Raw genomic sequence first — 17,891 nt, 5'->3', positions numbered from 1 at the left:
TAAACCTACACCTTTTTCAAATAAAATAAACATTTTCACAGAAACAACTATTATTTACAGTATTACGAGGTCCATTTGGAGAAAAAAATTAACAAGAATAACAATGTTCAATAATAGCAGAGCTAGTCATAACAGTAAAGTAAATAAAAAGACCATTCCTCTTGGTATTTATTTTTAGTTTGGCACTAGGTAGGAGAGAGGATATTTTTGAATGTTGAACTCAAAATTTTAAGAACGCGATCTCTCATTCGTTGGCTTCAAACCTTTCAGGACTTTTTAATATAAAATCTTGATTGAGTATACAAACTCTAGAGTGTAAGTTTTTTCATTTAGAATAGAAATTTATATAAGGGGTAATTATGTTAATCGTAATTAGAATTTGCCACATGATATCCCACAAGATCTTTACTCAACTTGCTACCGCCGACATTTCAACCAACTTATCAAAACTTTATGAGTAGCTTCCTTGCAAAATACCGATGCAATTCAACACTTAGTAACACATTAAACATACTAATGAAATACCTGAGTAAGCATAATTCTTTAGGTAGGTACATAGCTTAATATTTAATTTTTAATTTGTTGTTGACATAATAACAAAAACAAACTTAAAAAGAATAGCTTCATGAAGTGCATTTAAAGAGTACCTACTTAATGCATTGAGCCTTTAAGTGATTAATTTTTTGTTGTAAAAAATCAATAGGTATGATAGGTAATTAAAGGTTGGATAAAAAAACATCCTTTTCCAGACTGCCCCAAGTTACATAAAAAATGTGTGCTTAAATGTAAATATTATTTACCATGTCATAAACAGAGTGTAGGATTGGTAAATTCGTTCATCCAAAAAGAAAGGATGGGGTGGGATAAACATGAAAATCTTGTGCAAGATTCAGTCAATATTAATCCATTTTAAGAATGCACTTCAGGGAACTATCCCTTTCGTTCTTGAGCATTAAAGTTTAAACAAAATAAAAATCTATTAGTTAGCTTACAACTTGAGTAAGTTCAATATGATATCAGGCCTTAAATATTTTACTACAATACAACAATTTATTCATTACATATTGGCACAACAAGTTTGTAAGCTATTATCTAGGTACCGATTATTTCTTATGTAATAATAAATAGGAAACCATGTTCCAGTGGTGCATGTTTATTTTGCATGGGATCTCCTGCTAAGGGTTGGGAGAAAAAAATGAAAAATATTTCTCCTGCGTTACTATTATTTCTAAGGTAGATAGGGTTAATTTTATTAAATGAGTATTTAATATTTATATTAAGCCTTGATAATTTCTTGAATTATGACAGTTTAAGATTGATAAAGCAATTTTTAACACAATAAATATTATATTTGATCTTCATGCTAATAAATTTACAACCATTTAAAAATAAATGCCATTTAAACTAAGTACAATATTTTGCGACATATTCAATTAATATTAATAAATTTTGTAAATTTTTCTTGCTTAATTCATAATTGCTCTTTGAAAAATTTTAATAAGGTTTTAATAGAAAAGTAACCTGTTTTACTACGTGTATTGACATTAACATATTTAATAAGTTTTTTTTTTTAAATTTACAACAGTCATTTTAAAGATTTCTTGATACTATTTATGTGGATGTTTGAGAAATTCTTCTAGAGAAGGTCCGTCCCTACCCAGCGGATCGTCTGGAACCATAAAGGTATCACCAAGCCAAGAGAACCCCAGGCGTCTGAAATTGAAAACATTATGGATTAGCTGCTCAACTAAAAATAATTTGTATAATTTAATAATGAGCAATTCTTCAAAGCCTGAGTATTGTGTTGAGTAACACTCATTTAATACAAAATAGCAGTTGCGCCCCTAGCATCAAAGGACTCTTCAAAAATGTAAAGTGGTGGCCAAAAAATAGCCATACAAGGGCTTAAACCTAAAAAAAAATAGCCTAAAACCACCCCAGGACCTATGTGAAGCTTCCCTATCATGGATAACTTAATCAGCTCTGTATTTATCGAAATCTTAAACTTTAGACCAAAATAACAAGACCTTTTTATGATTGTTTTGAATGCTTATAAGGATGTTATAATGTCTATTCATTAAAAAATTTTGTTTATACCTATTTACAACTTGATCAGTATAATCTGGAATATTTTTAGCTTTCACATCTTTGAACTGATCGTTTGATACAACAATTCCTTTCCGGCTGGCTGCATATTTTATAGAGAACAGGTCATCATACCTAAGAAAATGCAATATTAGTACCTGTCAGGGCTGTGATTCAGCAAATTAATTTCCTTTTATTGGGATATTTTTGTAGCGTAAAAATTATAAATATTAAATTATAATTGTTTGTCAGAATTGTTGGTCCCTTGTCCCAGGTTAGTATTAATATTCCATGTAAATTGCACACTTAAAGTATATAAAAAATCGATAAACAGAATAACATTGTAAATTGGTTTTTGTGCTGTGCAAATAAAAGTTAGGTAGTAGTTTGAAAATATTTGTATATATAATAATTGTCCTTATAGGTTTTTAACAAATAAACTTAATTAGGTATAATACTATTCTGTAAGCTAAATTGCTAGCAATAAAATTATAATTAGGTACCTAGGTGTCTTTTATTAGTCAGAAAAAGTAGTAATCTGAACTTCATATGGGCATATATTATTTTATTTTTTATGAAAGAAAAGTATTTTCATTCTTCAGGGCAAGTATCTAATCCCTATCCTCCTACTGTATAATAATATCCCAACGACGCAAATAATAATTTTTTTCCTGGAACTTCAGTGATGGTCGTTAAGGGGTTTGTGGATCATGTTTTAAAAGTTGTATATTCATTACCAGATCTATTATCATATCAGCAGTGTTTTATATTTTAACAGTGGCCCCGCCCCTAGAGGTATCTACGGGTACTTGAGGGGGATGATGTCGTCACCCTATTTTTAATTTTAGTTTTCCTTTTGTTACAGAAAGACAGACATACCTTCTTTTACTTTTATACAAGGAAAAAGTAATGATATATTTTGTAACTCAACAATGAAAAAGGTACATACGTTTTCGGTGGACAATAAGATAATATTTGTTCTAGTTCCATTATATTTAAGGTTTCTTTTTCTTCTTCTGTAGCGTAATTATACGCACCTCGGGGCAGGAAAACAACAACCTGCAAAATAAAATAAAGTTGATTTCTAGTTTATGCATTATGCAAAACCTCCAGAACACGGTTAAGATATGGTTGTCCCCAAAAGACGTCCAAGCTTTATCCCCCCCGGCCCCCCTCTCCCCAACCCCCTGGACGTCTATAGTTGTCCTTTTGGAAATGTGATAAGTAAGATAACTAAAAATATGAATATCCTTTGAACTGTCTTTTCACAACAGCTTTTATAAAATATCAAAAAAATATTTATTTAACGAAGATTTTCTATAGTTAATCTCCTTAATAATAATCAATGCATGAATTTAGCCTCTACCTGAATGTTTTAACTATGTTAGCTTGTTTCTAAGTCTAAATATTACAGTTTTACTTAAATTATCTGTATAATTGGCGCAAAGATAACATTTTTCTAGGAAGTAACTTTTAAAATCACAGCCAAGTGAGTACCCTGCCGAAAAAATCCTCCAATGCTGCATACATTACTGTAAATGATATTGTAATGAAATTTGCGTATAAAAATTTTAATATTTATTTGAAGCTTCTTGTGTTATAATCAATGTACCAACCTTGTGTTCTTTTCTGGTAAAGAAGTCGACACAAATAGTGACGCCTTTCAACGAGAATCCTTTGTGACCACTGTGGGCCCAACCAACGTTGTTCCCGTCAACCACAATCAACCGTCGACTTCCAGGGATTATTTTGAATTCTAAAAAGTATAAATATTGAGCGGTTTCTCCCTCAAAGTGGTTTGTCGAGCATATAACCCCACATGGGGGTATGGGTAGTTTTTTGATTGATTGATATGATTAGATTATATTTCAGGTAATGAATAGCCCTGCAGGGTTATGACACCGAATGTATAGGCCCTGTGTATCAGGATAATCCTGTAAAAAATAACACCTTGGTACCTATTAAATTAATTTTTATTGTTTAGATTTTCTTGATGAAAAGTGAAAACTAACTATAAGTTGAATAAAAACTAATTTTGATTTTAATTTATTTAACACTTGTATTCAATAAATAGCTTTTAAATTAAAGTATTGATTACTTGTGTAAAAGTATGGGAAATTTTGTAGAATATGTGAGTCATAACTTTGTGGATGTAAAAAAATATTATCATTTCTGATAATGACGAAAAACATAAATTACAAGTAGGTACAATGTAAAATATTACAGAATTACCAAATTAGTCAACATGTTATTTATTAAGTTTAGTATTTATTTACAATGTGTCCCTTTATCTTTTGCAAAGTGTTTCATGTTAGTTAACTTTTTTACTTTCTTGTTATCATTTATTTAAGCAACAGATAAGGCAAGCTTATCTTTCAATTTGCGTCACAAATTCGTACGGTGACAAGTACAATTTTTAAACAAATTTTTTTTTGATTTGTCAATTAGATACCTACCTAAACAATTAACTACAATATTCTTATAATCACATGGTTAATTGCAATAAGATTATTTTCTCTCCCAGGGGTTTATATTTTGCATGAGATCACCTGCAAAAGGTGCGGGGGGGGGGGGAGGAATAAAAAATATGTGAAAAGGACAAAAGAAAAGTATATGGGGAGGGGGGGGGGGGACGAATAAAATAAAGAGTACTTTTTCCATTTTTCCCCCTCCTTGGGGAAAAAACTAGGGGGTGGGGCGAAATAAAATATTTTTGCTACTGGGAAAAAATTATCTCGTACGAATTTCCCTGGTTGTGTAAAGGGAGATTATTGAGTGGTTTGGATACTTAATTGTCACGTACATAATAACTGTACAACCCTGATCCCAAGCTCCTCTGCGGAGAGGTTCATTGATTACGGTGACTTAATTTGGGACACCTGCCACACCCGGCGAGGGTAAGTTAATAAAGAGACAGCGGGTCAAGGAATAATGTACTTGAGCGTGGAGCTTGATAGCCCCAGTGGCTATACAAATGTGTCTCGTCCTTGACTCCATGACTACTTAGGTCAATCCAAGCACTAAGAAACAATGGCTACACAAACACACACCCTTGCTCTCGCCTCTATTTGAAGTAAAAGATTACAAAATAAAAACTAACTATACCTTCAGGTGTATATGTAGAAATAGGTATCAACATGCTGGTACTGGCTGAGGTTATTGTTGAAGAAGGCGGTGTACTTCCTGTTTAAAAACATAATTGAGTTTTTTAAACTAAAAATATTTATCCTACCTAATCAAGATATTTTGAAAAAAATTTTCAATTAATTGTCGAAAATAATAACATCCTTAGCTTAGTACCCAAGTACCCTAAGAAGCTGTGGTTTGCTAAAAAGCAATGAAACAAATACTTATTAATAAAATCAACACTTATTTTTAGCTTTCTAGGTTCTTTCTAAACGTACTATACATAGACGTTCAGGGGGGGGGATAAAGGGGTGATTACCCCCCCAAACGAATTTTACCCCCCACCAAAAGGAAATTACCCCCCCCCCTTAAAAAAATGTTACCCCCCAAAATAAAAAAGCTTGGACGCCCCTGGCTATATATTTTCTCCTACTTCTAGCCCCTGCAGGGGGCTCTAACTCTGCGGGGCAATCATTAACATTTACTTAACCTAGATCAACCTATCAAAAGCTTCTGTGAAAATACGACGAAACCAAATTCTTCGGTTTCTTTCCATGATCCAATTTAACACTTATTTTTAGCTTTCTAGGATGTTTCTAAATATACTAAGTAGACATTTGGATTACAAGATCGCTATATAAATTCTTTTCAATTATGTTTTTATTCCTGAAGATGGTGTCGAAGTCGAACTTGTGGAACGTTGTCGACGCTTACGTCTTACTTTTGTCATCCCAACACTCTCGTCGTCAGATATCCAATCGATCCTGCAACATGAGACAGCTGGGTTAGTAGGCAGCGCAGCAATAACAACATTGGATTTTATATATAATATTCAGGAATATAGGCCTCTAGGGGGCGTAGCCGCTAGTATTTACATATTGATATACCTATTCTTTGTAGAAAATTTTCATTTTATTTGTTCTAATACACAAGAAAATCTAGGGGCAAGATCCAACGCAAACCCAATGTGTAAATTAAAACATCATAACCTTGAATATGCGGTAAGAAAAGGGGTGCAATATAATTTGCACATTATTTGTATGTGTACCTGTCGTGATTTAAATTCGACATCAGATTATTATTAGACTGTTCCAAAGCTAGTTTTGTTTTACTTTCAAAATCCATTTTCGTTTCTATTTTAGATAACTCCAAGACCAACCTAAAAAAGAAGAATATAGAAATATGGAGAAAAGATAATTAAGATTTTAGAAAGCATAGCAACATCAGAAGATCCGTACGTCCATTTAAAACATGCTAATTTTTAACTTTTTACAATAATTTTTTGTATGATATAATTATCCTATTTATCTGATTTTTGGAACAAAGATTCCTAAGACAACAAAATACTATATCGTAAGCAAAGCATCTCTATTATATAGTTCCAAAATGTAGGTATGTCCTTAAACAGAATTATTTATTATATTCTGTTTATACTTTTTAATGAATATTCTGCATGTTAAGTTAATAACAGTCTACAATTTTTCATTGTCGTTTGTTCTACAGTTTGATTTAAGAGCTTCTCTTTTATTGATGTTAGTTCTTTCTACTTTTCAAACTAAGTTAAATCATTAGAATAAAAGTAAACTCTACAAAAAAAAACATATCAAGGATCAAGCTTCACTCGTTAAATGCACTTTGTTGAACTATCTCTCAATATTTGAAAAATAAGACGACATTTTAAGTTAAAAATTGAAATCTTTAATTCATCTTACTTTAACTGGTCATCTTCACTTAATTGTGTACTATTCATATGATAAGTTGGGCCGGTAGCTGTATTAGTGACAGGAGGAGGTTGAGCTGGCATTGGCATTAATTTCTTTAATTGGGTGTCACTTTTAGGCCTCCCATTTTTGTTTCTAAATTAGGAATATATAAAGGATGTTTAAAAAAAAAAACCAATCGCTTCACTCTTTTCAATATATTTCCTACAGTTTTGGTCAAAAACTAACAAAAAATTACTTAAATCATGCCCAAGCAATGACAATGAGAAAAATCTTTTGAATTTTGATTTCTACTCACCTCTCCTGAGCACTACAGCTTGAGTCCTAGCCCTTGTGGAAAATGTTTTTCTACGTGGAGAGTGCATATTTTATTACCTACAAATTAAGCCAGTTTTGTCTTTTTAAAAAAAGAAAGGGCTAGGACTCGAGCTGTAGTGCTCAGGAGAGGTGAGTAGAAATCAAAATTCAATAGTGCTTTCTCATCGTCATTCCTTGGACATGATTTGGGTCATTTTTTGTTAGTTTTTGACTAAAATTGTAGGGTTTATATTGAAAAGAGTGAATCGATTGGTTTTTTTTAAACACCCTTTAAGTAATTAGCGCGGCGATGACAAGTCACCTTGGATCTGCAAAAATTCACTAAAAAGTAAAAAACAAAGTTTTTGTCGGCATTTTGATAAAATGTTTTATATGGACTTAAAAACATTGATTTCAATTTCAATATTATTATCTAAAACGATTCATCTTGCCCTTTTGAATACACAGCCCCTAGATACTAAGTGCGCAGCTGCTAGTATTTATACAAAGTATAGTGTAATTCTATTATTTAAACAAAGTTTAAAACCTTACCCTTTAATTGGGCCGCCGATAGGTATTAAATTATTTCTATGATCTTTTGGTCCATTTTGAATTTTTAGTGGTTGGCGTGCTTCTTGATGTTTAGCTAATAATACTTCTTCCCTAAAAACATGTCAATATAAAAATATACCTAGGTAGGTACTTTAATAAATAAAAAAAAAGGGGAGGAAGTATATTATAACTTTTTTTACTTATATAGAATGATCCTTGCAAAAAATTCTTTAATATTTAGCTTTATATCATGCGCAATAACTACGTATTATAATAAGAAATGCCCCCCCCCCCCCCCAATAATTTTAATTGCATCTATTTTAACTTTTAAAACTTTTTTAGTGATATTGTTGTTTTCATTTTAATTTAGCTAAAAAAAAAGTTGTTTTACCTTCTTGGATTTATTTCTGCTTTCTTATTTTCAAATTTATCGCCAAATATTTCTGCTGCCCTCTCCGCAGCCGATTTTGATTTCCAAGCTTCAAAATCTATAATTGGTTCTGAGATGGCCTCAGACGGGGGGATATTTCTTGATGTTGAATTTAATAAAGTTTGTCTGCTGGAAAAACTTTTAAATTCCTCAACATTTGATGTTTCATTCTAAATATAAATGGTGCATTATTTGCCAAATGTACCACTTTTCTGCACTACCTCTCCGATTTTGTTAATACTCTATATTTTGGTCCGTTGGGTCATTCAAGGATGCTGGATGGCCAAAAAAAAGTTTCAGAGTCCCTGGATGTCTAGATATCTAGCTATCTATGAAGGTAGGTAACAAAAATGTAAAAAACACCCATTTTTTCACAATTTTAAAAATTAATTTTTTCATCAATCTTACATCCAATCTATAAATGTTATACACCAAAATGATCGTTTATTCATGTAAAAAGCGCACATAATGCTATTTTGGCCCAAACTCTAATTTTACAGGGTGTCCAACAAAAAGTGTATTTTGGATATCTAGCGTAATACCCAAAATACCTGTCTGAAAAAAATCATTTTTTTTGGCTTAAATCCTGTGTTTTATCTGTGTGCATATGTGGTATATAACGGTTCGGACCACCCGGGACTATAAGGTTGTCAAATTTCACTTTGGGACACACTGTAAATGTGATTTTTGCGTCTGTAGAGCTAAAACTTGGTCCAAATTGGCTATTTTTTTCCAATTACTCTAATATGTGTCTTAGTATGTTTGGCCATAGTGTTTTCTGACCAGATCAATATTTTCATATTTTTTGGACACCCTGTATTTTCAAAAAAAGAGAAAAAAAATTTTTCTTTTTTTTAAATTTTTTTTTCTATTTTTAAGTTACTTAAAACTGTCATATAGATACAGATTTTGACTAATAACAATAATATTTGCCTATTTTACAATTTTACACACTTTTGGGACACCCTGTGCATGTTTTTGAAAAATGATGGTTTTTGCCCATTTTTTGGGGGAAGGAGTCGTTTTAGGGCCATAGACTATTTCTTCATTTTTGTAGAACTTTTCAAGACACATCATTTGTTATTTATGCAAAAACCGCAAAAACCGAACTGTTTTCCCGTTATTCACCGCCAAAGGCGGAATTTTTTACGATTTTGCCGTTCCGGAGGTTGTAATGGGCATTTGTGGTAAGAAAACGTTGATTTATCAAGATCCCTCTTAAATACTTTTATTTAGGTAATTTAATTTACTAAATTTCATATTAAGTAAAATTTTATGTGCAGCTAACCGTTTTTCGTCCAGATGGATTTCAATTGTTAAAACAAGAAAATGAAGTGAATATAACATAAATAATTGCTATAACATAAGTGATAAAAGAAACATAAATTTGACAAAAATGGGTTGGATATACAAAAAAATTTACTTCATATAAAATTTAGTAAATTAAAATGCATAAATAAAAGTATTTCACAGTTATCTTGATAAATCAACGTTTTCTTACCACAAATGCCCATTACAACCTCCGGAACGGCAAAATCGTAAAAAATTCCGCCTTTGGCGGTGAATAACGGCAAAACGGTTCGATTTTTGCGGTTTTTGCAGAAATAACAAATGATGTGTCTTGAAAAGTTCTACAAAAATGAAGAAATAGTCTATGGCCCTAAAACGACTCCTTCCCCCAAAAAATGGGCAAAAACCATCATTTTTCAAAAACATGCACAGGGTGTCCCAAAAGTGTGTAAAATTGTAAAATAGGCAAATATTATTGTTATTAGTCAAAATCTGTATCTATATGACAGTTTTAAGTAACTTAAAAATAGAAAAAAAATTAAAAAAAAAAGAAAAATTTTTTTTCTCTTTTTTTGAAAATACAGGGTGTCCAAAAAATATGAAAATATTGATCTGGTCAGAAAACACTATGGCCAAACATACTAAGACACATATTAGAGTAATTGGAAAAAAATAGCCAATTTGGACCAAGTTTTAGCTCTACAGACGCAAAAATCACATTTACAGTGTGTCCCAAAGTGAAATTTGACAACCTTATAGTCCCGGGTGGTCCGAACCGTTATATACCACATATGCACACAGATAAAACACAGGATTTAAGCCAAAAAAAAATGATTTTTTTCGGACAGGTATTTTGGGTATTACGCTAGATATCCAAAATACACTTTTTGTTGGACACCCTGTAAAATTAGAGTTTGGGCCAAAATAGCATTATGTGCGCTTTTTACATGAATAAACGATCATTTTGGTGTATAACATTTATAGATTGGATGTAAGATTGATGAAAAAATTAATTTTTAAAATTGTGAAAAAATGGGTGTTTTTTACATTTTTGTTACCTACCTTCATAGATAGCTAGATATCTAGACATCCAGGGACTCTGAAACTTTTTTTTGGCCATCTAGCATCCTTGAATGACCCAACGGACCAAAATATAGAGTATTAACAAAATCGGAGAGGTAGTGCAGAAAAGTGGTACATTTGGCAAATAATGCACCAAATATATGTTACAATTGGGTTGTTTAGTTTATTTATATATTTTGAAATATCGTCTCATGTTGTTTCCATGTATTTTTGTAGCGAAGCTACTCTTTAATTCGAAATGCCTGTCTTTACGAAACGGTACGAAAACGAAAATTTCTTGTCAACGTTACTAACACAATGGAGTTATTTAAGTATAAATCACAAAACAATTAAAATTATTAAAATAAAAAAGCTATTTTATTCCTTGCCTCGGCTGCTTCCATTGCTGATAAATATTGAATTTGTTTTAATGCTTCTTCTTCTAAATAATAATAAAATGATTTAAAATGTAATGATAATACGAAATTTACTTGAACTTCAAATGTTTAAAAAAAACAAGCCAAAAAGTTACTGACATTCATTTAAATTCCATTATTTTTAATACTCTTAAGACTAGACATTAGACATAGACTAATCTAATACCTATACTCTTCTTATATATCATATGTAAAATATGGACAAACCTGATCCATAATCACCATACAGATTAGATTGATTATATGAAGTTGTTTCACTCGCCCTCATACTAAAACATAAATATTTATTTAAATAGGTATGACAAACAAGTATTTGCAAGTTCAAAGTTGTATATGAATCTGATAGTTGAAAGAGAGGGGGCGGGTGTGACACTTTTTAAAACCAAAACTAAAAGTCGGAGGAACTCAACCTAAACAAAGAGTTACAGTATTGAAATTTGGCACAGCAGTCGCCTTATAAGGGATACATGAGGAAAGGTGAAGAAATGACGGAGGAACCGCCCCTATCGCCGATTAACGCCGCTCCTGCCAAAATTGTTTTGCCTTTCTCGCAAAATTAGAAAATTTTGAATCATTAGAGACAACTTATTTCCTGATATTTTCACTAAACACTTTGGTTTTTGTTTAAAAAAGTGTCACGCCCACCCTTTGTTAAAAATATGAACGGATATTTTTAAAATTCACATAGAAATGTATTTCACCTTGGCACATATGATTCTTGAAGAGATAGCAGCAAAGCTTTCTTTAATTCTTCATCATTTTCATCCATCATTGCCATTTTTTCTTTTAGTTTTTTTTCTGAAAGAAAGAAAAAAATTTGAATATAAAGGTGGTTTTGTAACAAAGCAAAATTTCTGCAAAACGGTTAAAAATGATTGTGTTTTGTATTCATTGGGACGTTTAAAAGCTGTTCTCTGAAGAAGTGAGATTAAAGATATACCTAATTATATAAAGTATATCCATTTTTATATACCTACTTATCTAACAGAATTTTTTATATTGAGAAAATTAAGAAGCAAAAAAAAAAGAGTTCATTTATAAACAAAATGCAATTAATATGATTTCACAAGTAAGTGCAGCTAACAACTAAATAAAACCATTTAATAATGGATATAAATTTCTAGAGCAATATAGAAAGGGGTAGTAATTATCTAGTGCACCTGCAAGCTTTATAATTGCGTGTGAATTAATGGTCAAACTGGACCAATACAAAAAAAGGGCGGAGATTCATTTTAAGTCTCCTCCCTTTCTAAGAAATATTGATCTTTTGAATAAGAAGGATTAGTAACAATTAAGTTGATATTTTATTTAATGCAAAAATAATAAAATACTTGCACCAGAATCTCAGGATCTACTGCAGTTCACGGTAAAATATTGCTGGTAAGCAATATTTCCAAAAATCTATGAATTTTAAAGGCTGCTAGCTGCCAAACGGCTGAACGTACAGATCATACCCGCACACCATTATAAGCGGCATAAGAAAGCCTACAAATAATCTGGAATAGCCAAGATCCAATTATGCACAGGGAAAGCTTCACTGAAGAAAAAACGCGTAAAATATGTCTTTTTCGCGCATTTCTCTGCACTGTGAGATAATTATGCATTATTGATTTATGGCTATTCCAGATTATTTGTAGGCCTTCTTATGCCGCTTAAAACAGTATGCGGGCATGATCTGTACGTTCAGCCGTTTGGCAGATAGCAGCCTTTAAAATTCATAAATTTTTGGAAATATTGCTTACGTACCAGCAATATTTTACCGTGAACTGCAGTAGATATATCCGAATCTCAAAGTATTACCTATATGTTTTAGAATAGAATTTTGGAGAAGAAGCTAGGGAGGATATGGGACTAACACCTGATGTTTTGCAAACTTTGGGCCCTTTAAACAAATCAAATGTATGATTTAGATATCTTATATTATATTCATTAGTACATAAATAACAAAATAAAAGCTATGAATTATGGTGCAAATTAATATAACATAAAAATCTAATGACGCATGTATAAAATATGCGTATATAAATTTAATCATATATGAAACTTTATTTATATAAAACAATTATTTATTTTTTTGATAATTTTTCTAATTCCCATCGATTATTCTATATAGTTATAAAACCACTTGTTATCATTTCTTTAACAATTTAAATAAAAAAGTACATGTAAAATTTAATAACAAACTTGAACATTATTTAAACTATATTGTTAGTTGAGTGTCAGACACTAACTGTTTTTAACATATTTTCCTTTGTTATTTTCTTGTTATACGTATGTTGTTTGCTTTATGGATTAAATGTGAGTGATAATAAAAGTTAACTTTTTAAAGGTTAAAACTATATTTTTAATGATAAATTGATAATTTTGTGAAATACATTTGAATTAATACATTATTATTTTTTTAAATGATGTAAATTTAAATGTAAACAATTACCCCTGAAACAAAAAATTCGACGCGGCATTAGGAGCAAATATATGTTGCCAGATGCAAGTCTTTGAGGCCAGTTGAAAAAAAGAATATTTAAACCTGAACTTTATTTAAATTAACAGGAGTTGAGAGTAGCGAAATTTATCTTTAATTTTGATTTACATTAGAATTCTAACTTTATGATGAAATATTTTGAGAGTTTTATTTACCCATTTTAAATTAATTTTGTTCTGGCAACATACTTCATATTGCACTATTGCGGCCAGTAAGGAGAAGATAGAAAAGGGAAGAAAAAGGAAAGGTTAAAAGAGGTATGGAGATGATGGGCCTTTTGGGCTATATAGAGACATTTTACTCTGTATACTTTTTCCCCTGTTTCATACATTATCTTTATATCTAAAATTACATTGAAAAATGATTATTTATTTACAACTTCAATAGATTTATATGACTTTTTTATTTTTTAACAATAATCTTTTTAAATTGTTATTTAAAGGAAAATATTTTCGTTCAGTAAAAAGGAAAATTTGTTTATTTAGATTTTATCCCAATTGCTCTTACACTCTTTTAGTGGAGGAGGGGCGAAGTTGTTTTGGATAGAGATATTTAGAAAAAAGAGAGAGAGAAGAGAATTACTTTTCATGGAAGAGAGAAATCAAAGCCTCTGGATTTTATTTTTCTCTCTTTTTTTGAGTTTTTTATTAACTACTCTAACAGCTCTCAGAGAAAGTGAAAGAGAGGGAAGGAGAGAAAGAAAGAGGAGAAATATAAAGAGAGAAAGAAGAATAATCATTCTATATGAAAAGTTAGAGGAAAGGCTTTCTAGATATTTGTGAATGGTTCTTTATTTAATAATATACATCTCTACGTGATTTTATATTAAGGCGTAATTTTTTGTTAATGGAAATTTTGTAAATTACTATTTTATTATATATTAAAGACTCAAGTGATAAATAGAAAATTTTGTGAAAACTAAATTATTGTTTTTCAAATTTTAGCTTTAAAAAATTATTTCAAATTGTTATCTTTAAACGATTATTTTACTATGTCAAATCAGGATGATTTTTTAATTTTTGAAACTAAAGATATTCTTTGAACGGGTTTACAACGTTACAACAACTTAGATTTTGACTTCTAGAGTAGGTTCTAATTGGCCCTAACATTACATACCAATTAGCGACAATTAACAAACCCTTTATTTACACGACCTTTGTTTGGAAGGCCTCACTGTGCATGACAATGCCGAGGTTATAGTATCTGATATCTAAAAAAGTAGAGGCAGACTTTTTCTGAAGGTTCAAAGGCACTTGAACCATTACAATTAACTTGTGTACCGACAACCATCCTTATGGTTGCACGTCCTATATATGTCTGGATGTCCTAACTTTAAATTATGGTTATGCCGCAGGTTTATTATTTGATTGTTACCTCTAGAGACGGGTTAACAACAACGTAAGAGTCGAATCTTTGTAGTAGGTCTCAAGGCACTAACATTCTAAATTCTTGGTTGCACGACCTCTTCTGAAAGCCTCCAATTAACTGTGCATTGGTAAAATGTGTTTCACCTTTTTTGGGCTAAGGCATTCCTTATACTCACACTTTCTGACAAGCAATGCAGTTATTTGCAAATGATCTGAGTTTGTCTGTCAGTGCAATATTTCTAAGGCCACACCTTTAGTCTATCCCTTTTGATTGTCTCACTATATTATCAGATTGATTTTCCAACAACCAACTATCAAAAAGGTTAGGCCCAGAAGGGCAATTTAAGGTGTAGAGGACGGTCATGATGTATTGAATGCCTTTAGTTACTAGCTATATTAGGTTGGAGGCCGTAAAGTGTATTTAGGCAGGAACATCAGTGGAGGCCTAAAATATAGATTAATATTTTCATTCATTTTGGATGCAGGAAGACCATTGGCATTGAGAATCATCACATTGAAATTATATAGGTAATAAAGAATCTGACAGGAAAATATCATAATCGAGTTTCTCCTAAAACGGCACAGAAATTTTATGAATGTCATTGCTTAGGTATTTCATTTATTGATGATTATAATTATATTTATAAGAAAATTTCATTTTTTTATGTCGGTTTACTGTTTGGGGATCAAAATTTCAGGCTGGCCACAAACATACTATTTCCACTTTTTCCACTATTTCCACTATTTTTGCATACTATGCAAACTATTCCAAAAAAATATGCTATTTCCACTATTGTCCAAAATTGCATACTATTTCCACTATTTCTTTGGATTTCAGATAAATCTTCAATTTTTAGGTAACTAAAACAAACTGATTTTTTTGATCATGAAAAGAAAGCCAAGTAGCAGGTTTCATCGCATTTTCACAGTATCTTTTCTCCTATTTCTATTCCCTGCGGGGGGCTCTAACCCTGCGGGGCAATCATTAACACTTACCTAACCTAAAATAACCTATCAAATGCTACTGTGAAAATACGGCAAAATCGCTACTTTGTTTTCAATTTTTTTTAGAAATGTTTCCAGAAGAAAGTAGTCTTTCAGTTCAGATTGTTGTACCTTTATTGAAAGTTATTGGTATTTCTACATTCAATGTAAAGATTTTTTTTTGAAAGATACCAAAACTTGGGGTAATTAGTGACACAACCAAAAAGATTTCACCCAATTATCTCTAAAACTAAGGGAGTAGCACCCAAAATAAAATTGCTGGTATGTCGTGTCACGTGTGACGAGTCACCACATTTCTCCCCCCCCCCCCCCTCCCCTTTTGCAATTAGATGATAGGGTTGATTTATCAATTACATAACACTTGTTGCTTCGCCCCTCGCCTCAGGAAAATAGCTTAAAACCAACCAAGTTTTTTATGAGCTTAGCTGAAAAGTATAACCGATTAGGACCAACATACTTTTGGCTTTAGAAAAACAAACTTACCTACTACTTATATTATAGGATAAAAATTAAACTAAAAATAATCGTTCATAAAATTGTGGCTAATCTTCCTTTGAATCATAATTAAATCATACTGACAATAATTATAAAGTATCTAACGGTTTCGGACATCATATAATGCAGTTTGAAAACAATAGGACAACTTTAACATACCTAAATTATCGTCAAGAGCTATCCGTTACGTACGGACGGACATACATGAGAACCTATTTATAGAAAAGTAGCACTTAAAGAAACTCCCAGCTGTAGTGAAGGTAAACAATATACTGACACTGAACATAACCTGTCAGCGACAATATATTGACGTAAAAAGTATAAATTGAACATACACAACTTGAAATAGCGCAGCTACTGTCTATATGAAAAATGTTAAAAATGCTACGTACTTTCTAATCATAGATAGGCTGGTTTTAAGAATTTAGAATCAATTGTATACTATTGGAATGTGTCGATCTACTTTAAATAAATATGCCATATCTAGTATATCAGTTTTATTTCAGTATTTAGTGTTATCGCTGCGCTACATACTTTTGGACCGGATTGTCCTATATATGAAAAACAAGGATGACAACATCCATAAGTAGCGAAGCACAAACAAATAAATAAGAATTTAGATATTAGTTGTTTAAAGCATGTATATTAGGAAAGAATTACGAAACCTTTTCAACATTTGTTTTTAATTTCTTAATATTTATATTTCAGTACTATGACTCACAGACTGACGGTCAAAGTAAATTACACACTGGATGCTTAAACCAACGGGAAATTAATTTTTTATATATTTAACTACAAAAAATTTTAAAAACACCAAAGATAGGAGGAAAAATGTGAAAAATATAAAAATAGCCAAAAACCTGCAAAAAGGCAGTCTGACCGCTATTGATGTTTTCTTGAAACGACAGGAAATTTAATTTTGATATATATAACTGAAAAACTTCGGAAATCGGGCCATAAACACCAAAGGTATGGAGAAAAATGTGAAAAATACAAAAATAGCCGAAAACCTGCTTAAAGGCAATCTGACCGTCATAGTTGTTTTCTTGAAACGACAGGAAATTTAATTTTGATACTATAACTAAAAAATTTTTGGAAATCGGACCATAAACACCAAAGATATGGAGAAAAATGTGAAAAATACAAAAATAGCCTAAAACCTGCTAAAAAGCGGTCCTACCACCATTGATGTTTTATAGTTAATTGTGCTCCTTAATAATGGGAATGTTGTCTAAAAATTTCAGCCTTTTATCTTTTATAGGAGCCGAGAAAATCACGTTTCCCCCAAACTAAGACATACGGACAGACGGACATTTCAAATTACTGATAGCTAACCAACATTTTAAGGCCCTATAGTGTTTTAAATGCTTGCTATTTCATACTATTTTGTTTAAAATGCATACTATTTCATACTATTTTTAAAAAATTTGCATACTATTTTTAAAAATTTTACATACTATTGCATACTATTTACTTTTTTTTTGCATACTATTTTATGCTATTTTGAAAAAAAGTCTGTGGCCACCCTGATTAATTTGTAAA

The 17,891-nt window shown here is 31.2% G+C and overlaps 1 protein-coding gene across 1 annotated transcript; it reads right to left on the bottom strand.

Annotated features, from left to right (window-relative positions):
- Positions 1–1,201: 1,201 nt before the first annotated feature.
- LOC145329664 (uncharacterized) lies at positions 1,202–11,825 on the bottom strand. The gene is made up of 13 exons (XM_080174012.1): positions 11,702–11,825; positions 11,208–11,269; positions 10,953–11,005; positions 8,173–8,381; positions 7,782–7,892; positions 6,924–7,067; positions 6,260–6,370; positions 5,881–5,975; positions 5,191–5,271; positions 3,702–3,841; positions 3,035–3,144; positions 2,098–2,220; positions 1,202–1,713 (listed from the first exon to the last, which is right to left on the bottom strand). The coding sequence occupies exons 1-13, from the start codon at positions 11,776–11,778 to the stop codon at positions 1,608–1,610; spliced, it is 1,422 nt and encodes a 473-aa protein (XP_080030138.1). The 5' UTR covers positions 11,779–11,825; the 3' UTR covers positions 1,202–1,607.
- Between the last annotated feature and the right edge of the window lie 6,066 nt (positions 11,826–17,891).

Source organism: Acartia tonsa, chromosome 10, assembly GCF_053477335.1.
Source record: "Acartia tonsa isolate MP-2025a chromosome 10, ASM5347733v1, whole genome shotgun sequence".
NCBI classification, from domain to species: domain Eukaryota; kingdom Metazoa; phylum Arthropoda; class Copepoda; order Calanoida; family Acartiidae; genus Acartia; species Acartia tonsa.
The sequence above is the reverse complement of the archived record's forward strand: the minus strand, read 5'-3'. Positions and strand labels throughout refer to the sequence as shown.